Below are 25,784 nucleotides of genomic sequence, written 5' to 3'. Positions count from 1 at the left end.
CACACAGTAAGCGCTCAATAAATACGATTGATGATGATGACGGGGCTCACAGTCTTAATCCCCATTTAAGGATTAAGGCCCAGAGAAGCAAAGTGACTTGCCCCAAGTCACCCAGCTGACAGTTGGTGGAGCTGGGATTCGAACCCATGACCTCTGACTCCAAAGCCCGGGCCCTTTCCACCGAGCCACAGTGCTTCTGTCTAACTTCTCTGGGCTGTGGTTTCCTCATCTCTAAAACGGGGGATTTAGTCCCTGTTCTCCCCCACGGTTTAGACTGTGAGCCCCGGGTGGGCTCACAGGTGCGGTCAGACTACATCTGACTTAACGGTTCTGGATTTACCCCAGTGCTTAGCACCGGACTAAACCCTGAACAAATAACATTATTATTAATCAATCAATCATATTTATTGAGCGCTTACTGTGTGCAGAGCACTGTACTAAGCGCTTGGGAAGTCCAATTTGGTGATATATAGAGACAGTCCCTACCCAACAATGGGCTCACGGTCTAAAATTATTACTGTTGCGATTCCAGGCCTCCATCAGTCAACAACTGGGACTCATTCTAGACTGTGAGCCCGTCGCGGGCAGGGATTGTCTCCATTTGCTGCCGCACTGCACTTCCCAAGCGCTCAGTCCAGTGCTCCGCACACAGTAAGCGCTCAATAAATACGACTGAATGAATGAGGAGGGGCTTTGGGGATTGCTTTAAAAGCAGTTGCCCAGCTGGCAGCAGGCAGCCATGCCCACTGGGAACTCAGCCTCATCCCCAGTGGACTCTTGCCTTTGTTTAAAGGGGCCGCCGGAGAATGCTAGGGTCGAAGGAGCCCACTGTTGGGTAGGGACTGTCTCTATATGTTGCCAACTTGTACTTCCCAAGCGCTTAGTACAGTGCTTTGCACACAGTAAGCGCTCAATAAATACGATTGATTGATTGAAGGAGGATTCATTCATTCAATCGTATTTATTGAGCGCTTACTGTGTGCAGAGCACTGGACTAAGCTCTTGGGAAGTCCAAGTTGGCAGCATCTAGAGACGGTCCCTACCCAACATGGGGCTCACAGTCTAGAAGGGGGAGACAGACAACAAAACAAAACATATTAACAAAATAAATAGAATAGTAAATATGTACAAGTAAAACAGAGTAATAAATGCTCTAGAGAAGCAGTGTGGCTCAGTGGAAAAGAGCCCGGGCTTTGGAGTCAGAGGTCGTGGGTTCAAATCCCAGCTCTGGCACTTGTCAGCTGTGTGACTTTGGGCAAGTCACTTAACTCCTCTGTGCCTCAGTTCCCTCATCTGTAAGGTGGGGATTAAGACCGCGAGCCCCACGTGGGACAACCCGATCACCTTGCAACCTCCCCAACGTCCAGAACAGTGTTCCGCACATAGCAAGCGCCCAACGTCATCCACATTACCCCCACCCTCCGCCCCTTGCGTGTGGGTTACAGCTGTTGCCTCCTGCACGCAAAGAATTCCCTGTGAGCACGTGCCCAGGTTTGTGCAAAGAATCTGCTGTAACCACCTGCCCGGGCCCTAATTTGTACAAAGGATATATATATATATGTATCCTATATATATGATGGCATTTATTAAGCACTTACTATGTGCAAAGCACTGTTCTAAGCGCTGAGGAGGATACAAGGTGATCAGGTTGTCCCACATGGGGCTCACAGTCTTAATCACCATTTTCCAGATGAGGGAACTGAAGCCCAGAGAAGTGAAGTGACTTGCCCAAAGGCACCCAGCTGACAAGTGGCGGAGCAGGGATTTGAACCCATGACCTCTGACTCCAAAGCCCGGGCTCTTTACGCTGAGCCACGCTGCTTCTCGCTGTAACTACTTGCCCGTGGCCAAATCCGTGCAAAGAATCCACTGGATCTACTGGCACATGCCCAGATTTGTGCAAAAAAATCTGTAACCACCTGCCCAGATTTGTGCAAAGAATGTGCTGTAACCATCTGTACGTGCCCTGATTTGCACACGGAACCTGCTGTAACCACGGGCACATTCCCAGATTTGCACAATCTGCTCTAAACCACCTGCGCGTGCCCAGATTTATCCAGAAAAACTGCTGTAACCGCCTGCAGGCCCCGCAGCGTGGCTCAGTGGAAAGAGCCCGGGCTTTGGAGTCAGAGGTCATGGGTTCAAATCCCGGCTCTGCCAACTGTCAGCTGTGTGACTTTGGGCAGCTCGCTTCACTTCTCTGGGCCTCGGTTACCTCATCTGTAAAATAATAATGATGGCATTTATTAAGCGCTTACTATGTGCAAAGCACTGTTCTAAGCGCTGGGGAGGTTACAAGGTGATCGGGTTGTCCCACGGAGGGCTCACAGTCTTAATCCCCATTTTACAGATGAGGGAACTGAGGCCCAGAGAAGTTAAGTGACTTGCCCAAAGTCATACAGCTGACGGTTGGCAGAGCAGGGATTTGAACCCACGACCTCTGACTCCAAAGCCCGGGCTCTTTCCAGTGAGCCACGCTGTAAAATGCGGATTAAAACTGTGAGCCCCCCCGTGGGACAACCTGATCACCTTGTAACCTCCCCAGCGCTTAGAACAGTGCTTTGCACATAGTAAGCGCTTAACAAATACTATTATTATTATTATTAGTATTAGTATTAGTATTATTATTATATCCACTGTGCAAAGAATCCTGGGAACAGCAGGGTCAGCATGGGTGGCCGCCCTGGGCCAGAGGGAGCACGACGTGGGAAGGGAATGTGTCGCTTTCTTGTCGTATTGTCAATCAATCAATCAATCGTATTTATTGAGCGCTTACTGTGTGCAGAGCACTGTACTAAGCGCTTGGGAAGTACAAGTTGGCAACATCTAGAGACGGTCCCTACCCAACAGTGGGCTCACAGTCTAGAAGACAGTTCCCTCATCTGTAAAATGGGGGTTAAGACTGTCAGCCCCCTGTGGGACAACCTGATTCATTCATTCATTCAATCGTATTTATTGAGCGCTTACTGTGTGCAGAGCACTGGACTAAGCGCTTGGGAAGTCCAAGTTGGCAACATCTAGAGACGGTCCCTACCCAACAGTGGGCTTACAGTCTAGAAGGGGGAGACAGAGAACAAAACATATTAACAAAATAAAATAAATGGAATAGATATGTACAAGTAAAATAGAGTAATTGTCCTCTCCCAAGCAATCAATCAATCAATTGTATTTATTGAGCGCTTACTGTGTGCAGAGCACTGTACTAAGCGCTTGGGAAGTACAAGTTGGCAACATATAGAGACGGTCCCTACCCAACAGTGGGCTCACAGTCTAGAAGCAGTCAGTACAGTGCTGCGCACACAGTAAGCGCTCCCTGAATTCCCCCTTCTCGACTGTGAACCCACTGTTGGGTAAGGACTTTCTCTATATGTGTGCTCTGCACACCATCATCATCATCGTCATCATCAATTGTATTTATTGAGCGCTTACTATGTGCAGAGCACTGTACTAGGCGCTTGGGAAGTACAAATTGGCAACATCTAGAGACAGTCCCTACCCAACAGTGGGCTCACAGTCTAAAAGGGGGAGACAGAGAACAAAACCAAACAGACTAACAAAATAAAATAAATAGAATAGATATGTACAAATAAAATAAATAAATAAGTAGAGTAATAAATATGTACAAACAGTGAGTGCTCAATAAATGCGATTGATTGATTGATTGATTCTAGACTGTGAGCCCACTGTTGGGTAGGGACTGTCTCTATATGTTGCCAACTTGTACTTCCCAAGCGCCTAGTACAGTGCTCTGCACACAGCGCTCAATAAATACGATTGATCGATCAGGTTGTCCCACGGGGGGGCCCCCAGTCTATTTATTTTACTTGTACATATCTATTCTATTTACTTTATTTTGTTAATATGTTTTGTTCTCTGTCTCCCCCTTCTAGACTGTGAGCCCGCTGTTGGGTAGGGACCGTCTCTAGATGTTGCCAACTTGTACTTCCCAAGCGCTTAGTACAGTGCTCTGCACACAGTAAGTGCTCAATAAATATGATTGAATGATTGATGTTGCCAACTTGTACTTCCCAAGCGCTTAGTCCAGCGCTCTGCCCACAGTCAGCGCTCAATAAATACGACTGATTGATTGATGTTGCCAACTTGGACTTCCCAGGCGCTTAGTCCAGCGCTCTGCCCACAGTCAGCGCTCAATAAATACGATTGATGATTGATTGATGTTGCCAACTTGGACTTCCCAAGCGCTTAGTCCAGCGCTCTGCCCACAGTCAGCGCTCAATAAATACGACTGATTGATTGATATTGCCAACTTGGACTTCCCAAGCGCTTCGTCCAGCGCTCTGCCCACAGTCAGCGCTCCACAAATACGAGTGAACGTCTCCCCCTTCTAGACCGTGCGCCCGCTGTCGGGTAGGGACCGTCTCTGGACGTCGCCAACTTGGGCTTCCCAAGCGCTTAGTCCAGTGCTCCGCACACAGGAAGCGCTCAATCAATATGATTGAATGAATGACTCCCCACAGCACATATGGATCTGTAATTCATTGTTTCATCTACTTGTATGAATGTCTGTCTCCCCCTCTAGACCGGGAGCTCGTTGTCGGGTAGGGACCGCCTCTATATGTTTCCGACTTGTACTTCCCAAGCGCTCAGTACAGTGCTCCGCACACAGTAAGCGCTCAATAAATACAATGGAATGAATGATTGATTGATTGATTGATTGAAGGAGGAGATCCCCGCCCCATCCCGTGGAAAATTCCCAGAGGCAGCCTGTGCCCGGCCAAGGGCGGCCCCGGCCCCCACCCAAAGAAGGGGGCTGGGGGGGGGTCCCGTACCCGGATGTAGAAGTCCCCCTGAGCGTTGCCGGAGCGGATGTGGAAGGCGTTGTAGGCCCCGGGGTAGACGGAGGTGGCCTGGATCTGGAAGACGTCAGCGGGCACGCTGCGCTCGGACGTGATGCTCATGTAGCGGTGGACGATGGTGGACGGCTGCTCGCGGCACAGGGGGTTGGTGGCCGGACACAGGCAGCGGCTGGAGACCCGCACCGCGGCGTGACCTCCAGGAGGCCTTCCCGGACTCAGCCCCTTCCTTCCTCCCCCCCTCCCCCCCATCTTAATAATAATAACGATGGCATTTATTAAGCGCTTACTACGTGCAAAGCACCATTCTAAGCGCTGGGGAAGTCCCAAGGGGATCAGGTTATCCCACGGGGGCTCACAGTCTTCATCCCCGTTTTACAGATGAGGGAACGGAGGCACGGAGAAGATAAGTGACTTGCCCACCTCCCTCCCTTCCCCACAGCACCTGTATATATGTATATATGTTTGTACATATTTTTTTTACTCTATGTATTTATTTAATTTATTTGTACATATCTATTCTATTTATTTTATTTTGTTAGTATGTTTGGTTTTGTTCTCTGTCTCCCCCTTTTAGACTGTGAGCCCACTGTTGGGTAGGGACTGTCTCTATATGTTGCCAATTTGTACTTCCCAAGCGCTTAGTACAGTGCTCTGCACATAGTAAGCGCTCAATAAATACAATTGATGATGATGATGATGGAGCCGGGATTTGAACCCATGACCTCTGACTCCAAAGCCCGGGCTCTTTTCCACGGAGCCACGCTGCTTCTCTACCTCCTTCCCTTCCCCACAGCACCTGTATATATGTATATATGTTTGTAGAGATTTGTTACTCTATCTTGTACATATCTATTCTATTTATTTTATTTTGTTAGTATGTTTGGTTTTTCATTCAATCGTATTTACTGAGCGCTTACTATGTGCAAAGCACTGTTCTAAGCGCTGGGGGGGATGCAAGGGGATCAGGTTGTCCCATGTGGGGCTCACAGTCTTAATCCCCATTTTACAGATGAGGGAACTGAGGCCCAGAGAAGTGAAGTGACTTGCCCAAAGTCACACGGCTGACAATTGGCAGAGCCGGGATTCGAACCCATGACCTCTGACTCCAAAGCCCGGGCTCTCCCCACTGTGCCATGCTGCTTCTCTGGTTTTCTTTGGTTTTGTTCTCCGTCTCCCCCTTCTAGACTGTGAGCCCACTGTTGGGTAGGGACTGTCTCTATGTGTTGCCGACTTGTACTTCCCAAGCGCTTAGTACAGTGCTCTGCACACAGTAAGCGCTCAATAAATACGATTGATTGATTGATTCCTCTCCCCCTCTTCCCCCTCCCCCCGCCTTTCCTCCTTCCCCTCCCCACAGCACCTGTATATATGTTTGTATATATTTCTCTATTTTACTTGTACATATTTATTCTATTTATTTTATTTTGTTAATACGTTTTGTTTTGTTCTCTGTCTCCCCCTTCTAGACTGTGAGCCCACTTTTGGGTAGGGACCGTCTCTATATGTTGCCAACTTGTACTTCCCAAGCGCTTAGTACAGTGCTCTGCACACAGTAAGCGCTCAATAAATACGATTGAATGAATGAGTGAGGACCCAGGACCCACCACATCCCCCCTGCCCGTCTTCCTCCTCCAGTCATTCATTCATTCATTCAATCGTATTTATGGAGCGCTTCCTGTGTGCAGAGCACTGGACTAAGCGCTTGGGAAGGCCAAGTTGGCGACATACAGAGACGGCCCCAACTCAACAACGGGCCTTTGTGACTTTGGGCAAGTCACTTAACTTCTCTAGGCCTCAGTTGCCTCGTCTGTAAAATGGGGATTAAGACTGTGAGCCCCCCGTGGGACAACCTGATCACCTTGTAATCTCCCTAGTGCTTAGTACAGTGCTTTGCACATAGTAAGCGCTTAATAAATGCTTTCAAAAAAAACAAACGGGCTCACAGTCTAGTAGGGGTAGGGACCTACCCGCTGGTCCCTATGTTGCCGACTTGTCCTTCCCAAGCGCTTAGTCCAGTGCTCTGCACACAGTAAGCGCTCAATAAATACGATTGAATGAATGAATGAATGACCAATAATGATAATAGTATTTAGTAATAACAATAATAATGATGGTATTAAGCGCTTACTATGTGCAAAGCACTGTTCTAAGCGCTGGGGAGGTTACAAGGCGATCAGGTTGTCCCACGGGGGGCTCACAGTCTTCATCCCCATTTTATAGATGAGGTAACTGAGGCCCAGAGGAAAAAAAATGGCATTTATTAAGCGCTTACTATGTGCAAAGCACTGTTCTAAGCGCTGAGCACTGTTCTAAGTGCTGAGGTGAAGTGACTTGCCCAAAGTCACACAGCAGACAATTGGCGGAGTGGGATTTGAACCCATGACCTCTGACTCCAAAGCCCGGGCTCTTTGTGCTGAGCCATGCTGCTTCTCAGGAGGTGGACTGGCCCTGCAGAGCCCACTGTACTGGGCTCCCCTGAGTGCTCAGTCTGGTGCCCTGCACAGAGGAAGCGCTCAATACAGCACGAGAAGCAGTGTGGCTCAGTGGAAAGAGCCTGGGCTTTGGAGTCAGAGGTCGTGGGTTCAAATCCCGGCTCCGCCACTTATCAGCTGTGTGACTTTGGGCAAGTCACTTACTTGCTGATAGACTTGCTAGACTGTGAGCCCACTGTTGGGTAGGGACCGTCTCTATGTGTTGCCAACTTGGACTTCCCAAGCACTTAGTACAGTGCTCTGCACACAGTAAGCGCTCAATAAATACGAATGAATGAATGAATGAATACAAGCGCTTACTATGTGTCAAGCACTGTTCTAAGCGCATGGCTCAGTGGAAAGAGCCCGGGTTTTGGAGTCAGAGGTCATGGGTTCAAATCCCAGCTCCGCCAACTGTCAGCTGGGTGACTGGGGGCAAGTCACTTTGCTTATCTGGGCCTCAGTTCTCTCATCTGTAAAAATGGGGATGAAAACCATGAGCCCCCCCGTGGGACAACCTGATCACTTTGTAACCTCCCCAGCGCTTCTAACAGTGCTTTGCACATAGTAAGCGCTTAATAAACGCCATTAAAAAAAATTAAATACGACTGACTGACTGAATGAATGAATACAAGCGCTTACTATGTGTCAAGCACTGTTCTAAGCGCATGGCTCAGTGGAAAGAGCCTGGGTTTTGGAGTCAGAGGTCATGGGTTCAAACCCCAGCTTCGCCAACTGTCAGCTGTGTGTGACTTGGGGCAAGTCACTTCGCTTTTTTTTTCGCTTAACTTGTACTCCCCAAGCGCTTAGTACAGTGCTCTGCACACAATAAGCACTCAATAAATACGATTGATTGATTGATTTTCTGGGCCTCAGTTCCCTCATCTGTAAAAATGGGGATGAAAACCGTGAGCCCCCCCATGGGACAACCTGATCACCTTGTAACCTCCCCAGCGCTTCAAACAGTGTTTCGCACATAGTAAGTGCTTAATAAATGCCATTAAAAAAAATTAAATACGATTGAATGAATGAATGAATACAAGCGCTTACTATGTGTCAAGCACTGTTCTAAGCGCATGGCTCAGTGGAAAGAGCCCGGGTTTTGGAGTCAGAGGTCATGGGTTCAAACCCCAGCTCCGCCAACTGTCAGCTGTGTGACTTGGGGCAAGTCACTTCGCTTTTTTTTTCTGCTTAACTTGTACTTCCCAAGCGCTTAGTACACTGCTCTGCACACAGTAAGCACTCAATAAATACGATTGATTGATTGATTTTCTGGGCCTCAGTTCCCTCATCTGTAAAAATGGGGATGAAAACTCTGAGCCCCCCCGTGGGACAACCTGATCACCTTGTAACCTCCCCAGCACTTCGAACAGTGCTTAGAACATAGTAAGTGCTTAATAAATGCCATTAAAAAAATTAAATACGATTGAATGAATGAATGAATACAAGCGCTTACTATGTGTCAAGCACTGTTCTAAGCGCATGGCTCAGTGGAAAGAGCCCGGGTTTTGGAGTCAGAGGTCATGGGTTCAAACTGCAGCTCCGCCAACTGTCAGCTGTGTGTGACTTGGGGCAAGTCACTTCGCTTTTTTTTTCGCTTAACTTGAACTTCCCAAGCGCTTAGTCCAGTGCTCTGCACACAGTAAGCACTCAATAAATATGATTGATTGATTGATTTTATGGGCCTCAGTTCCCTCATCTGTAAAAATGGGGATGAAAACCGTGAGCCCCCCTCGTGGGACAACCTGATCACCTTGTTAACCTCCCCAGCGCTTCGAACAGTGCTTTGAACAAAGCAAGCGCTTAATCAATGCTATCGTCATTATTATTATTTGTACATATTTATTACTCTATTTATTTATTTATTTATTTATTTTCCTTGTACATATCTATTCTATTTTATTTTGTTAGTATGTTTGGTTTTGTTCTCTGTCTCCCCCTTTTAGACTGTGAGCCCACTGTTGGGTAGGGACTGTCTCTATGTGTTGCCAACTTGGACTTCCCAAGTGCTTAGGACAGTGCTCTGCACACAGTAAGCGCTCAATAAATACGAATGAATGAATGAATATTCTATTTATTTTATTTTGTTCATATGCTTTGTTTTGTGGTCTGTCTCCCCCTTCTAGACTGTGAGCCCGCTGCTGGGTAGGGACCATCTCTCGATGTTGACAAATTGTACTTCCCAAGCACTTAGTCCAGTGCTCTGCACACAGTCTGTGCTCAGTAAATATGATTGATTGATTCCCCAGTGCTTAGAATAGTGCTTGGCACCTAGTAAGCCCACTGTTGGGTAGGGACTGTCTCTATTTATTTATCTATTTATTTTATTTTGTTAATATGTTTGGTTTCGTTCTCTGTCTCCCCCTTCTAGACTGTGAGCCCGCTGTTGGGTAGGGACTATCTCTAGGTGTTGCCAACTTGGACTTCCCAAGCGCTTCGTCCAGTGCTCTGCACACAGTAAGCGCTCAATAAATACGATTGATGATGATGACCGTCTCTATGTGTTGCCAACTTGGACTTCCCAAGCGCTTCGTCCAGTGCTCCGCACACAGTAAGCGCTCAATAAATACGATTGCTGATGATGACCGTCCCTATGTGTTGCCAACTTGGACTTCCCAAGCGCTTAGTCCAGTGCTCCGCACACAGTAAGCGCTCAATAAATACGATTGATGATGATGATGATGACCGTCTCTATGTGTTGCCAACTTGGACTTCCCAAGCGCCTAGTCCAGTGCTCCGCACACAGTAAGCGCTCAATAAATACGATTGACTGATTGATTGACGATGACTATTATTACAGACCGCGGGCCGACCGACTCACTTATCTGCCACCCAGACGTAAGGCTCGAGGCAGCGGTTGGTGTCCACGCAGCGGTAGCCCCCGTGGAAGTTGACGCAGCTCTGCCCCTCGGCGCACTGATGGGCAGCGGCCTCGCACTCGTCGACGTCTGCGGGGGCGGAGAGGTGCTCAGCACCCGGCCGGGCGTCTCCCCCGCTCCCGGATGCCAGGCCCCGGGCCTCAGTTACCTTGGCACAGCCGGGTGGCCAGCAGCTGGTAGCCCTGGGGGCAGTGGCAGGAGAAACGGCCCGGCTCGTTGAAGCAGCGGAACTGGCAGAGGTAGCTGGAGTAGCTGCATTCGTCTATGTCTGGGGTGGGACAGTCAGGAGGGAAGATTTAGTCCCCGCGAGAACAATTCCCGTACTTGGCAGTCATCCATCCATCGGACGTACGGAGCGCTTACTGCCCGCGGAGCGCCGGACTAATAATAAAAATAATAACCTGATCACCCTGTAACCTCCCCAGCGCTTAGAACGGTGCTTTGCACATAGTAAGTGCTTAATAAATGCCATTATTATTATTATTATTATGATCTGGAAAATGGGGATGAAGACTGTGAGCCCCCCCGTGGGACAACCTGATCACCCTGTAACCTCCCCAGCGCTTAGAACGGTGCTTTGCACGTAGTAAGTGCTTAATAAATGCCATTATTATTATTATGATCTGGAAAATGGGGATGAAGACTGTGAGCCCCCCCGTGGGACAACCTGATCACCCTGTAACCTCCCCAGCGCTTAGAACAGTGCTTTGCACGTAGTAAGTGCTTAATAAATGCCATTATTATTATTATTATTATGATCTGGAAAATGGGGATGAAGACTGTGAGCCCCCCCGTGGGACAACCTGATCACCCTGTAACCTCCCCAGCGCTTAGAATGGTGCTTTGCACATAGTAAGTGCGTAATAAATGCCATTATTATTATTATTATTATGATCTGGAAAATGGGGATGAAGACTGTGAGCCCCCCCGTGGGACAACCTGATCACCCTGTAACCTCCCCAGCGCTTAGAATGGTGCTTTGCACATAGTAAGCGCTTAATAAATGTCATTATTATGATCTGGAAAATGGGGATGAAGACTGTGAGCCCCCCCGTGGGACAACCTGAACACCCTGTAACCTCCCCAGCGCTTAGAACAGTGCTTTGCACATAGTAAGCGCTTAATAAATGCCATTATTATTATTATTATTATAATCATGGCATTTGTTAAGCACTTACTACGCGCAAAGCACCGTTCTAAGCGCTGGGGGGGGATCCAATGTGATCAAGTTGTCCCACGTAAGGCTCACAGTCTTAATCCCCATTTTTACAGATGAGGTAACTGAGGCTCAGAGAAGTTAAGTGACTTGCCCAAGGTCACACAGCAGACTTGTGGTGGAGCTGGCATTCGAACCCACAATCTCTGACTCCAAAGCCTGGGCTCTTTCCACTGAGCCACGCTGCTTCTCTAAGCGCTTGGGAAGTCCAAGTTGGCAACAACGAGAGCCGGTCCCTGCCCCACAGCGGACTCACAGGCTAGAAGGGGGAGACGGACAGCAAAACATATTAACGAAATAAAATAAATAGAATAAATAAGTACAAGTAAAATGGAGTAATAAATATGTACAAACATAGATACATTATTGAGCGCTTACTGTGTGCAGAGCACTGTACTAAGCTCTTGGGAAGTCCAAGTTGGCAACATAGAGAGACAGTCCCTACCTGACAGCGGGCTCACAGTCTAGAAGGGGGAGACGGACAACAAAACATATTAATGAAATAAAATAAATAGAATAAATAAGTACAAGTAAAATAGAATAATAAATATGTACAAACATAGATACATTATTGAGCGCTTACTGTGTGCAGAGCACTGTACTAAGCGCTTGGGAAGTCCAAGTTGGCAACATCTAGAGACGGTCCCTACCCCACAGCGGGCTCACAGTCTAGAAGGGGAAGACGGACAGCAAAACATATTAACAAAATAAAATAAATAGAATAAATAAGTACAAGTAAAATAGAGTAATAAATATGTACAAACATAGATCCATTATTGAGCGCTTACTGTGTGCAGAGCACTGTAGTAAGCGCTTGGGAAGTCCAAGTTGGCAACATCTAGACACGGTCCCTACCCCACAGCGGGCTCACAGTCTAGAAGGGGGAGACGGGCAACAAAATATATTAACAAAATAAAATTAATAGAATACATAAGTACAAGTAAAATAAATAGAGTAATAAATATGTACAAACATATATACATTATTGAGCACTTACTGTGTGCAGGGCACTGTAGTAAGCGCTTGGAAAGTCCAAGTTGGCAACATCTAGAGACGGTCCCTACCCAACAGTGGGCTCACAGTCTAGAAGGGGGCGACGGACAACAAAACAAACATATTAACAAAATAAGATAAATAGAATAAATAAGTACAAGTAAAATAGAGTAATAAATATGTACACACATATATCCATTACTGAGCGCTTACTGTGTGCACAGCACTGTAGTAAGCACTTGGGAAGTCCAAGTTGGCAACACCTAGAGACAGTCCCTACCCCACAGCGGGCTCACAGTCTAGAAGGGGGAGACGGACAACAAAACAAAACATATTAACAAAATAAAATGAATAGAATAAATAAGTACAAGTAAAATAGAGTAATAAATATGTACAAACATATATTCATTATTGAGCACTTACTGTGTGCAGAGCACTGTAGTAAGTGCTTGGGAAGTCCAAATTGGCAACAGAGAGGGACGGTCCCTACCCAACAGGGGGCTCACAGTCTAGAAGGGGGAGACAGACAACAAAACAAAACATATTAACAAAATAAAATAAATAGAATATGTACAAATAAAATAAATAAATAAATAGCTCGGAGCCTCAGTTACCTCATCTGTAAAATGGGGATGATAACTGTGAACCCCATGCAGGACAACCTGATCACCCTGTATCCTCCCCCCGCCCCCCGCAGTGCTTAGAACAGGGCTTTGCACATAGTAGAGAAGCAGCGTGGCTCAGTGGAAAGAGCCCATTAATCAAAATAAATATGGCATTTGTTAAGCGCTTACTATGTGTGAGCCCACTTTCTAGACTGTGAGCCCACTGTTGGGTAGGGACCATCTCTATATGTTGCCAACTTGGACTTCCCAAGCGCTTAGTACAGTGTTCTGCACACAGTAAGCACTCAATAAATACGACTGAATGAATGAATGAATGTGTCAAGCACTTTTCTAAGCACGTGGCTCAGTGGAAAGAGCCCGGGCTTGGGAGTCGGAGGTCATGGGTTCAAATCCCAGCTCTGCCAACTGTCAGCTGTGTGAATTGGGGCAAGTTACTTCACTTTTCTGGGCCTCAGTTACCTCATCTGTAAAAATGGGGATTAAAACTGTGAGCCCCCCGTGGGACAACCTGATCACTTTGTAACCTCCCCAGTGCTTAGAACAGTGCTTTACACAAAGTAAGTGCTTAACAAATACCATTATTATTATTATTATTATTACAAGGTGATCAGGTTGTCCCTCTTAGGGCTCACAGTCTCAATCCCCATTTTACAGATGAAGTACCTGAAGCACAGAGAAGTTAAGTGACTTGCTCAAGGTCACACAGCAGACAGTAATAAAGCTGGTATTTGTTAAGCGCTTACTATGTGCCAAGCGCTGGGGGGGGGGGGGAATACAAGGTAATCAAGGTTGTCCCAAGGCGGGGGGGGGTGGGGGGGGGGGGCTCACAGTCTTCATCCCCATTTTCCAGATGAGGTAACTGAGGCCCAGAGAAGTGAAGTGACTTGCCCAACGTCACACAGCTGACAAGTGACGGAGCCGGGATTATAATAATAATAATGGCATTTATTAAGTGCTTACTATGTGCAAAGCACTGTTCTACTTACCAACTTTGGACAAGTCATTTAACTTCTCTGGGCCTCAGTTCCCTCATCTGGAAAATGGGGATTAAGACTGTGAGCCCCTCGTGGGACAACCTGATTACCTTGTATCGACCCCAGCACTGAGAACAGTGCTTGGCACTAAGAGCTTAACAAGTACCGTCATTATTATTATTATTATTATTATTATTATTATTATTATTATTATTATTCCCCTTTGGCCCATGAGCTCCTGGAGGGCAGGGACTGTGTCTCAAGGTTTCCTGTGTAAATGGTCAGGGCAACATGTCTTGTTTTGTTGTCCGTCTCCCCCTTCTAGACCGTGAGCCCGTTGTCGGGTAGCAACTGTCTCTAGATATTGCCGACTTGTAATAATTATAGCGATCGCATTTATTGAGCGCTTACTATGTGATAACATGTTTTGTTTCGTTGTCCGTCTCCCCTTCTAGACCCTGAGCCCATTGTCGGGTAGCGACCGTCTCTAGATATTGCCGACTTGTAATAATAATAACAATCGCATTTATTAAGCGCTTACTATGTGACAACATTTTTTTTTCATTGTCCGTCTCCCCCTTCTAGACCGTGAGCCCGTTGTTGGGGAGGGACCGTCTCTAGATATTGCCGACTTGTAATAATAATAACAATCGCATTTATTAAGCGCTTACTATGTGACAACATGTTTTGTTTCGTTGTCCGTCTCCCCCTTCTAGACCGTGAGCCCGTTGTCGGGTAGGGACCGTCTCTAGATATTGCCGACTTGTAATAATAATAACAATCGCATTTATTAAGCGCTTACTATGTGACAACATGTTTTTTTTCATTGTCCGTCTCCCCCTTCTAGACCGTGAGCCCGTTTTCGGGTAGGGACCGTCTCTAGATATTGCCGACTTGTAATAATAATAACAATCGCATTTATTAAGCGCTTACTATGTGACAACATGTTTTGTTTCATTGTCCGTCTCCCCCTTCTAGACCGTGAGCCCGTTGTCGGGTAGCGACCGTCTCTAGATATTGCCGACTTGTAATAATAATAAAGATAGCATTTATTAAGCGCTTACTATGTGACAACATGTTTTGTTTCGTTGTCCGTCTCCCCCTTCTAGACCATGAGCCCGTTGTCGGGTAGGGACCGTCTCTAGATATTGCCGACTTGTAATAATAATAACAATCGCATTTATTAAGCGCTTACTATGTGACAACATGTTTTGTTTTGTTGTCCGTCTCCCCCTTCTAGACCGTGAGCCCGTTGTCGGGTAGCGACCGTCTCTAGATATTGCCGACTTGTAATAATAATAAAGATAGCATTTATTAAGCACTTACTATGTGACAACATGTTTTGTTTCATTGTCCGTCTCCCCCTTCTAGACCGTCAGCCCATTGTCGGGTAGGGACCGTCTCTAGATATTGCCGACTTGTAATAATAATAACAATCGCATTTATTAAGCGCTTACTATGTGACAACATGTTTTGTTTCGTTGTCCGTCTCCCCCTTCTAGACTGTGAGCCCGTTGTCAGGTAGCGACCGTCTCTAGATATTGCCGACTTGTAATAATAATAACAATCGCATTTATTAAGCGCTTACTATGTGACAACATTTTTTTTTCATTGTCCGTCTACCCCTTCTAGACCGTGAGCCCGTTGTCGGGGAGGGACCGTCTGTAGATATTGCCGACTTGTAATAATAATAAAGATAGCATTTATTAAGCGCTTACTACGTGACAACATTTTTTTTTCATTGTCCGTCTCCCCCTTCTAGACCGTGAGCCCGTTGTCGGGTAGGGACCGTCTCTAGATATTGCCGACTTGTAATAATAATAACAATCGCATTTATTAAGCGCTTACTATGTGACAACATGTTTTTTTTCATTTTCCGTCTCCCCCTTCTAGACCGTGAGCCCGTTGTCGGGTAGGGACCGTCTCCAGATATTGCCAACTTGTGATAATAATAACGATCGCATTTATTAAGTGTTTACTATGTGACAACATGTTTTGTTTCGTTGTCCATCTCCCCTTCTAGACCCTGAGCCCGTTGTCGGGTAGCGACCATCTCTAGATATTGCCGACTTGTAATAATAATAACGATAGCATTTATTAAGCGCTTACTATGTGACAACATGTTTTGCTTCGTTGTCCGTCTCCCCCTTCTAGACCGTGAGCCCGTTTTCGGGTAGCGACCATCTCTAGATATTGTCGACTTGTAATAATAATAACGATTGCATTTATTAAGCGCTTACTATGCGACAACATGTTTTGTTTCATCGTCCGTCTCCCCCTTCTAGACCGTGAGCCCGTTGTCGGGTAGGGACCGCCTCTAGATATTGCCGACTTATAATAATCAATCAATCAATCAATCGTATTTATTGAGCACTTACTGTGTGCAGAGCACTGGACTAAGCGCTTGGGAAGTCCAAGTTGGCAACATATAGAGACAGTCCCTACCCAACAGTGGGCTCACACAATAATAACGATAGCATTTATTAAGCGCTTACTACGTGCAAAGCACCATTCTAAGCGCTGGGGAGGTTACAAGGCGATCAGGTTGTCCCACGGGGGGGGCTCACAGTCTTAATCCCCATTTTACAGATGAGGGAACTGAGGCGCAGAGAAGCGACTTGCCCCAAGTCACACAGCTGAGAAGTGGTGGGGCCGGGATTTGAACCCATGACCTCTGACTCCACAGAACCTGTATACATGTATGTACATATTTATTACTCTATTTATTTATTTATTTTACTTGTACATATCTATTCTATTTATTTTAGACTGTGAGCCCACTGCTGAGTAGGGACTGTCTCTATATGTTGCCAACTTGGACTTCCCAAGCGCTTGGTCCAGTGCTCTGCACACAATAAGAGCTCAATAAATACAATTGATTGATTGATTGATTGATTGCTGGGTAGGGACTGTCTCTATATGTTGCCAACTTGGACTTCCCAAGCGCTTAGTCCAGTGCTCTGCACACAGTAAGTGCTCAATAAATACGATTGATTGATTGCTGGGTAGGGACTGTATATGTTGCCAACTTGGACTTCCCAAGTGCTTAGTCAAGTGCTCTGCACACAGTAAGTGCTCAATAAATACGATTGATTGATTGATTGATTGATTGCTGGGTAGGGACTGTCTCTATATGTCGCCAACTTGGACTTCCCAAGCGCTTAGTCCAGTGCTCTGCACACAGTAAGCGCTCAATAACTACAACTGATTGATTGATTGATTGCTGGGTAGGAACTGTCTCTATATGTTGCCAACTTGGACTTCCCAAGCGCTTAGTCCAGTGCTCTGCACACAGTAAGCGCTCAGTAAATACGATTGACTGATTGCTGGGTAGGGACTGTCTCTATATGTCGCCAACTTGGACTTCCCAAGCGCTTAGTCCAGTGCTCTGCACACAGTAAGCGCTCAATAACTACGATTGATTGATTGATTGATTGCTGGGTAGGAACTGTCTCTATATGTTGCCAACTTGGACTTCCCAAGCGCTTAGTCCAGTGCTCTGCACACAGTAAGCGCTCAATAAATACGATTGATTGATTGCTGGGTAGGGACTGTCTCTATATGTTGCCAACTTGGACTTCCCAAGCGCTTAGTCCAGTGCTCTGCACACAGTAAGCGCTCAATAACTACGATTGATTGATTGATTGATTGATTGCTGGGTAGGGACCATCTCTATACGTAGCCAACTTGGACTTCCCAAGGGCTTAGTCCAGTGCTCTGCACACAGTAAGCGCTCAATAACTACGACTGATTGACTGATTGATTGATTGCTGGGTAGGGACTGTCTCTATATGTCGCCAACTTGGACTTCCCAAGCGCTTAGTCCAGTGCTCTGCACACAGTAAGCGCTCAATAACTACGACTGATTGATTGATTGACTCTTTCCACTGAGCCACGCTGCTTCTCAATCAATCCATCAATCGTATTTATTGAGCGCTTACTATGTGCAGAGCACTGTACTAAGCGCTTAGGAAGTACAAATTGGCAACACATAGAGAGAGTCCCTACCCAACAGTGGGCTCACAGTCTAAAAGCCTCATAGTCCAGTGCTCTGCACACAGTAAGCGCTCAATAAGTACGACTGAATGGATTTGATGAACAGGACCGGGGGTGGTCTCCGGTCACTGAGTGCCGGGCTGGGGCGGCCCTCTCCCCACCCGCCCGGCCCCCCCGGTTACCGTTGCAGGAGAAGCCATCGCGGTGCAGCTCGTAGCCGGGGTTGCAGCGGCAGAGGAAGGTGCCGTACGTGTTGAAGCAGCGCTGCTCGCACGGGGCCCCCATCTCACACTCGTTCACGTCTGGGGGTGCAGGGAGACGGGGGGAAGGACGCCCAGGGGATGTCAAGGCCGGACACCCCCCGACCACCTGCCCATCAACCCTTCCAAGAGAGGACTGGTCCAAGGCCCAGTTTCCCGCCATCCCGCCTCCTCCCCGTAGACGGGGCGGGCTGGCCGGGCCCCGGTTGGGGGGTCCCCCCCAGCCCCGCGACCCCCAGTCGTCTCACCCACACAGGAGCGGTTGTTGGGGCCCAGCTGGAAGCCCGGCTCGCACTGGCAGCTGAAGGAGCCGGGGAGATTGACGCAGCGGTGCTGGCAGTAGCGGTAGCGGCACTCGTCGACGTCTGCGGGGTCCGGGGGGCGAGGCGGCGGGGGTCGCAGGGGGGACAGGAGAGGCAGAAGGTGAGGGGCAGGGGGAGCGGAGGGGGGCTTGGGAGCTCTTGGGCTTGTAGAATCAATCAATCAATCATATTTATTGAGCACTTACTGTGTGCAGAGCACTGGACTAAGCGCTTGGGAAGTCCAAGTTGGCAACATATAGAAGGGACGGGGCCTCCCCGAAACAGCAGAAACCACGGCCCCGCAGGGCCGGTGGGGAAAAATTGCCCCCGGGACTTAATAATAATAACAATAATGATGGCATCTGTTAATCAATCAATCAATCAATCGTATTTATTGAGCGCTTACTTTGTGCAGAGCACTGGACTAAGCACTTGGGAAGTCCAAGTTGGCAACATCTAGAGACGGTCCCTACCCAACTGTGGGCTCACAGTCTAAAAGGGGGAGACAGAGAACAAAACCAAACATACTAACAAAATAAAATAAATAGAATAGATGTGTACAAGCAAAATAAATAAATAGAGTAATAAATATGTACAAACATATATATACAGGTGCTGTGGGGAAGGGAAGGAGGTAAGATGGGGGGAAGGAGCGCTTACTATGTGCAGAGCACTGTTTTAAGCGCTGGGGGGGGATACAAGGTGATCAAGTTGTCCCACGTGGGGCTCACAGTCTTCATCCCCATTTTACAGATGAGGGAACTGAGGCTCAGAGAAGTTAATAATAATGATAATGGCATTTATTAAGCGCTTACTATGTGCAAAGCACTGTTCTAAGCGCTGGGGGGGATACAAGGTGATCAAGTTGTTCCACATGGGGCTCACAGTCTTAATCCCCATTTTACAGATAATAATAATGATGGCATTTGTTAAGCACTTCCTATGTGCAGAGCACTGTTCGAAGCGCTGGAGGGGGGATACAAGGTGATCAGTTTGTCCCACGTGGGGCTCACAGTCTTAATCCCCATTTTACAGATGAGGGAACTGAGGTTCAGAGAAGTTAATAATAATAATAATGGCATTTATTAAGCGCTTACTATGTGCAAAGCACTGTTCTAAGCGCTGGGGGGGGATACAAGGTGATCAAGTTGTCCCACATGGGGCTCACAGTCTTAATCCCCATTTTACAGATGAGGGAACTGAGGCTCAGAGAAGTTAAGTGACTTGCCCAAGGTCACACAGCAGACATGTGGCGGAGCCGGAATTTGAACCCATGACCTCTGACTCCAAAGCCTGGGCTCTTTCCAATGAGCCATGCTGCTGAGGCTCAGAGAAGTTAGTAATAATAATGATAATAATGGCATTTATTAAGCGCTTACTATGTGCAAAGCACTGTTCTAAGCACTGGGGAGGTTACAAGGTGATCAGGTTGTCCCACAGGGGGGCTCACAGTCTTCATCCCCATTTTACAGATGAAGTAACTGAGGCCCAGAGAAGTGAAGTCATCAATCGTATTTATTGAGCGCTTACTATGTGCAGAGCACTGTACTAAGCGCTTGGGAAGTAACTTGCCCAAAGTCACACAGCTGCCAATTGGTGGAGCCGGGATTTGAACCCATGACCTCTGACTGCAAAGCCCGGGCTCTTTCCATTGAGCCACCCTGCCTCAAGTTAAGTGACTTGCCCAAGGTCACACGGCAGATGTGGCGGAGTCGGGATTCGAACCCATGACCTCTGACTCCAAATCCCGGGCTCTTTCCGCTGAGCCACGCTGCTTCTCTGACTTGAAGTCCCAGCCGCCCCTCGGCACAACTGGGCACCCCCAAATCAACCACTCAGTGATATTTATTGAGTGCTCACTCTGTGCAGAACGTCTGCTGGGTGACCTCGGGCAAGTCACCTCCCTTCTCTGGGCCTCGGTTTCCTCATCGGTCCAAGGGGGATCAAGAGCCTGAGACCTGTGTGGGACAGGGACTCCGTCCAACCTGATTAATTTGTATCTACCCCAGTGCTTGGCACACGGTGAGCACTTAACAAGTACCATCATTATCCATTCATTCAATCGTATTTATTGAGCGCTTACTGTGTGCACAGCACTGTACTAAGCGCTGGGAGAGTACAATTCAGCAATAAAGAAAAACAATCCCTGCCCACGTCGGTCTTCCAGTCTAGAAGCGGGGAGAGACGCATCAAACCAAGAAGAGAAGCAGCGTGGCTCAGTGGAAAGAGCCTGGGCTTTGGAGTCAGAGGTCATGGGTTCAAATCCCGGCTCCGCCACATGTCTGCTGTGTGACCTTGGGCAAGTCACTTCACTTCTCTGGGCCTCAGTTCCCTCATCTGTAAAATGGGGATTAAGACTGTGAACCCCCCCGTGGGACAACCTGATCACCTTGTAACCTCCCCAGCGCTTAGAACAGTGCTTTGCACATAGTAAGCGCTTAATAAATGCCATTATTATCATTATTATTATTAAGTAAACAGACATTATTCTCTGGACCTCAGGGACCTCATCTGTGAAATGGGGGTGAGGAGTGTCAACCCCACGCGTCCAATCTGATTAACTTGCGAATATTCCAGTGCTTAGGCCAGTGCTTGGCACATAGTAAGCACTTAATAAATACCATCAGTATTCTGATTCTTCTTCTTCTCTGGGCCTCAGTTATGTCATCTGTAAAATGGGGGTGAAGAGTGTGAGCCCCGTGTGGGACAGGGACTGTGTCCAACCCGATCAACTGGATTCTATCCCAGTGCTTAGAACAGTGCTTGGCACATTGTAAGCACTTAGCAGATACCTCTATTTATTTATTTATTTATTTATTTTACTTGTACATGTCTATCCTATTTATTTTATTTTGTTAGTATGTTTGGTTTTGTTCTCTGTCTCCCCCTTTTAGACTGTGAGCCCACTGTTGGGTAGGGACTGTCTCTAGATGTTGCCAATTTGTACTTCCCAAGAGCTTAGTACAGTGCTCTGCACATAGTAAGCGCTCAATAAATACGATTGATGATGATGATGATGATGATGATGATGATACCATCACTATTATTAATATTATCATCTCCTGAGCCTCATCTGTAAAATGGGGCTGAAAAGTGGGAGCCCCATGTGGGACAGGGACTGAATCCTACCTTTCTCTTCATTAAATCGTATTTATTGAGCGCTGTGTGCACAGCACTGTACTGAGCGCTTGGGAAGTACAACTTGGCAACATACAGAGACGGTCCCTACCCAACAACGGGCTCACAGTCTAGAAGGATTAACTGATTAACTTGTATAATTCCCCCATCTTACCTCCTTCCCTTCCCCACAGCACTTGTATATATGCATATATGTTTGTACATATTTATTACTCTATTTATTTATTTTAGTTGTACATATCTATTCTATTTATTTGATTTTGTTAGTATGTTTGGTTTTGTTCTCTGTCTCCCCCTTTTAGACTGTGAGCCCACTGTTGGGTAGGGACCGTCTCTATATGTTGCCAACTTGTACTTCCCAAGCGCTTAGCACAGTGCTCTGCACACAGTAAGTGCTCAATAAATACGACATTGATTGATTATAAATACCCCAGTACTTAGAACAGTGCTTGGCACATTGTAAGCACTTAACAGAGATACCACCACTATTATTAATATTATCATCTCCTGGGCCTCATCTGTAAAATGAGGGTGAAAAGTGGGAGCCCCATGTGGGACAGGGACTGAATCCTACCTTTCATTCATTCAATCGTATTTATTGAGCGCTTACTGTGTGCAAAGAACTGTACTAAGCGCTTGGGAAGTGCAACTTGGCAACATATAGAGACGGTCCCTACCCAACAACGGGCTCACAGTCTAGAAGGATTAACTGATTAACTTGTATAATCCCCCCATTTTACCTCCTTCCCTTCCCCACAGTACCTGTATATATGTATATATGTTTGTACATATTTATTACTCTATTTATTTATTTATTTTACTTGTACATATCTATTCTATTTATTTTATTTTGTTAGTATGTTTGGTTTTGTTCTCTGTCTCCCCCCTTTTAGACTGTGAGCCCACTGTTGGGTAGGGACCGTCTCTATATGTTGCCAACTTGTACTTCCCAAGCGCTTAGCACAGTGGTCTGCACACAGTAAGCACTCAATAAATACGATTGATTGATTGATTGATTATAAATACCCCAGTGCTTAGAACAGTGCTTGGCACATTGTAAGCACTTAACAGATACCATCACTATTATTAAAATTATCATCTCCTGGGCCTCATCTATAAAATGGGGCTGAAAAGTGGGAGCCCCATGTGGGACAGGAACTGAATCCTACCTTTCATTCATTCAATCGTATTTATTGAGCGCTTAGTGTGTGCAGAGCACTGTACTAAGCGCTTGGGAAGTGCAACTTGGCAACATATAGAGACGGTCCCTACCCAACAACGGGCTCACAGTCTAGAAGGATTAACTGATTAACATGTATAAATACCCCAGCACTTAGAGCAGTGCTTGGCACGTAGTAAGTGCTTAGCATGTCCCATTATTATTATTATTACAAAAAATAGAGGAAGCAGCGTGGCTCAGTGGAAAGAGCCCGGGCTTTGGAGTCAGAGGTCGTGGGTTCAAATCCCGGCTCTGCCACTTGTAAGCTGTGAGAATTTGGGCAAGCCACTTCACTTCTCTGGGCCTCAGTTCCCTCACCTGTAAAATGGGGATGAAGACTGTGAGTCCCCCGTGGGACAACCTGATTAGCTTGTATCTACCCCAGCGCTTAGAACAGTGCCTTGCACATAGTAGGCGCTTAACAAATACCAACATTATTATTATTATTAATTATTATTATTATTATTCCCCGCCTACGAGGAGTTGCAGACTGGAGGTCGAGGACGTTGGGCCGGCCTCGTGACCTTCAATGTTGGGGCTCGGGGTTGGGGGTGAGCGGACAGGAGAAGAGGAGGGGGGCCCTGTCCCCGAGGCTTTGAGAGGCTCCGTGACTCAGTTGGTTAAAGCGCCTGTCTAGTATCATCATCATCATCCATCGTATTTATTGAGCGCTTACTGTGTGCAGAGCACTGTACTAAGCGCTTGGGAAGTACAAATTGGCAACATATCGAGACAGTCCCTACCCAACAGTGGGCTCACAGTCAGAGATCCTGGGTTCGAATCCCAGCGGGGCCTGCCTTCCGGCCTTTCCGAGGCCTCGCGTCTTCCGCTCCTTGTTTATCAATTTCCAGCGCTTAGTACGGTGCTCCGCACGCAGTAACTACGACTGAATGAATGAGAGCGGGTGGGGGGCAGGGGGCGGGCGGCGAAGAGGATGGCGGGACGGACTGACCGACGCACTCGGGGCCGATCTTGCGGTAGCCGTCGGGGCAGGAGCAGTGGAAGGATCCGGGCAGGTTGTGACACTGCTGACTGGGCCGGCAGTCGTGGAGATCCAGCTCACACTCGTCCGTGTCTGCCGCCGCGAACCGCACGCCTCAGGGACCCGGCCCGGGGGCCCGTCCGCCCGTGGGGGCCGCGGCACCGGGCCCCGGCCCTCGAGGCCGGGACGCGGGCGAAGCCTGGGATGGTGTGGCCGCCCCCCTCTCCGGCCCCGCCGCCCCCGGCTCACCCACACAGTGGTCGTCCTCGTCCGGCTGGAAGCCCTCCTGGCAGCTGTTTGGGGGGAGCGGGCCGGGGGGCCGGGGCGGAGGGGCCCCCTCGCCGTGGACGTCGTCGATGACGGCGGCGGAGCGGGGCAGGCACAGGTAGCCCCCGTAATGGTTGATGCACTTCATCTCCCCTTTGCAGGCCTCGGGGATGGTCTCGCACTCGTTCACATCTGCCGGGACAGGGAAGGCCGACGGCGGGCTCTGGGGCGGACCGCGGCCCCGGCTCCCGCTCGCCTGTCCGACCCGGCCCCGATGGGCCCGGGGGGCCGCGGCTGAGCTGTTTGCGGGGGGCTGAGGAGGGCAGACTGGATCGGGGGTAGGACGGAGGATTCATTCAGTCGTATTGAGCGCTTACTGTGTGCAGAGCACTGGACTAAGCGCTTGGGAAGTCCAACAGAGAGACGGTCCCTACCCAACGGTGGGCTCACAGTCTAGAAGGATGCAGCGTGGCTTCATCATCATCATCATCAATCGTATTTATTGAGCGCTTACTGTGTGCAGAGCACCGGACTAAGCGCTTGGCAAGTACAAGTTGGCAACATCTAGAGACGGTCCCTACCCAACGGCGGACTCACAGTCTAGATTGCCAAGATCTGCCCTACATTGCCAAGATCCGCCCTTTCCTCTCCATCCATACCTCTACTCTGCTCGTTCAAGCTCTCATCCTATCCCGTCTGGACTACTGCATCTGCCTTCTCTCCGATCTCCCATCCTCGTGTCTCTCCCCACTTCAATCCATACTTCATGCTGCTGCCCAGATTGTCTTTGTCCAGAAACGCTCTGGGCGTGTTACTCCCCTCCTCAAAAATCTCCAGTGGCTACCAATCAATCTGCGCATCAGGTAGAAACTCCTAACCCTGGGCTTCGAGGCTGTCCATCCCCTCGCCCCCTCCTCCCTCACCTCCCTTCTGTCCTTCTCCAGCCCAGCCCGCACCCTCCGCTCCTCCGCCGCTAATCTCCTCACCGTTAGGCCTCGTTCTCGCCTGTCCCGCCATCGACCCCCGGCCCACGTCCTCCCCCGGGCCTGGAATGCCCTCCCTCTGCCCATCCACCAAGCTCGCTCTCTTCCTCCCTTCCCCCTTCTTTCTCCCGTCTCCCCCTTTTAGACTGTGAGCCCACTGTTGGGTAGGGACTGTCTCTATATGTTGCCAACTTGTACTTCCCAAGCGCTTAGTACAGTGCTCTGCACACAGTAAGCGCTCAATAAATACGATTGATTGATTGATTGATAGAAGGGGGAGACAGACAACAAAATAAAACTCCTCCTGGCCCAAATTGCAGCTGGCTCTGGAGTGGGGAGCATCGTGACCTGTGGCGTCTCGAGCTAAGCCAGAAATAGGGCGGGATGAGTGCTAAAAGGAACGTCCAGCAGATAGTAATCATAGTAATGATAATGATGGTATTTGTTAAGTGCTTACTGTGTGCCAGGCACTGTACATATACTGCACATATACATATACATGTACATATCTATTCTATTTATTTTATTTTGTTAATATGTTTGGTTTTGTTCTCTGTCTCCCCCTTCTAGACTGTGAGCCCACTGTAGGGTAGGGACCGTCTCTATATGTTCCCAACTTGTACTTCCCAAGCGCTTAGTACAGTGCTCTGCACACAGTAAC

At 47.9% G+C, this 25,784-nt stretch overlaps 1 protein-coding gene across 2 annotated transcripts in view; it reads right to left on the bottom strand.

Annotated features, from left to right (window-relative positions):
- Positions 1 to 25,784, bottom strand: part of EFEMP2 (EGF containing fibulin extracellular matrix protein 2) — a 34,250-nt gene that overhangs the window by 811 nt on the left and 7,655 nt on the right. For both annotated transcript variants that reach the window (XM_038764362.1, XM_038764363.1), the window contains exons 4-10: positions 24,123 to 24,332; positions 23,844 to 23,966; positions 18,481 to 18,597; positions 18,155 to 18,274; positions 10,316 to 10,435; positions 10,110 to 10,236; positions 4,791 to 4,986 (exon numbers count right to left, since the gene is read on the bottom strand). In XM_038764362.1, the coding sequence (XP_038620290.1) occupies positions 4,791 to 4,986; positions 10,110 to 10,236; positions 10,316 to 10,435; positions 18,155 to 18,274; positions 18,481 to 18,597; positions 23,844 to 23,966; positions 24,123 to 24,332 (1,013 nt within the window). The remainder of the gene's footprint in view (positions 1 to 4,790; positions 4,987 to 10,109; positions 10,237 to 10,315; positions 10,436 to 18,154; positions 18,275 to 18,480; positions 18,598 to 23,843; positions 23,967 to 24,122; positions 24,333 to 25,784) is intronic.

The sequence above is a fragment of the Tachyglossus aculeatus genome, chromosome 22, assembly GCF_015852505.1.
Source record: "Tachyglossus aculeatus isolate mTacAcu1 chromosome 22, mTacAcu1.pri, whole genome shotgun sequence".
In the NCBI taxonomy this organism is placed as follows: domain Eukaryota; kingdom Metazoa; phylum Chordata; class Mammalia; order Monotremata; family Tachyglossidae; genus Tachyglossus; species Tachyglossus aculeatus.
This window is presented reverse-complemented; position numbering and strand designations above follow the sequence as displayed.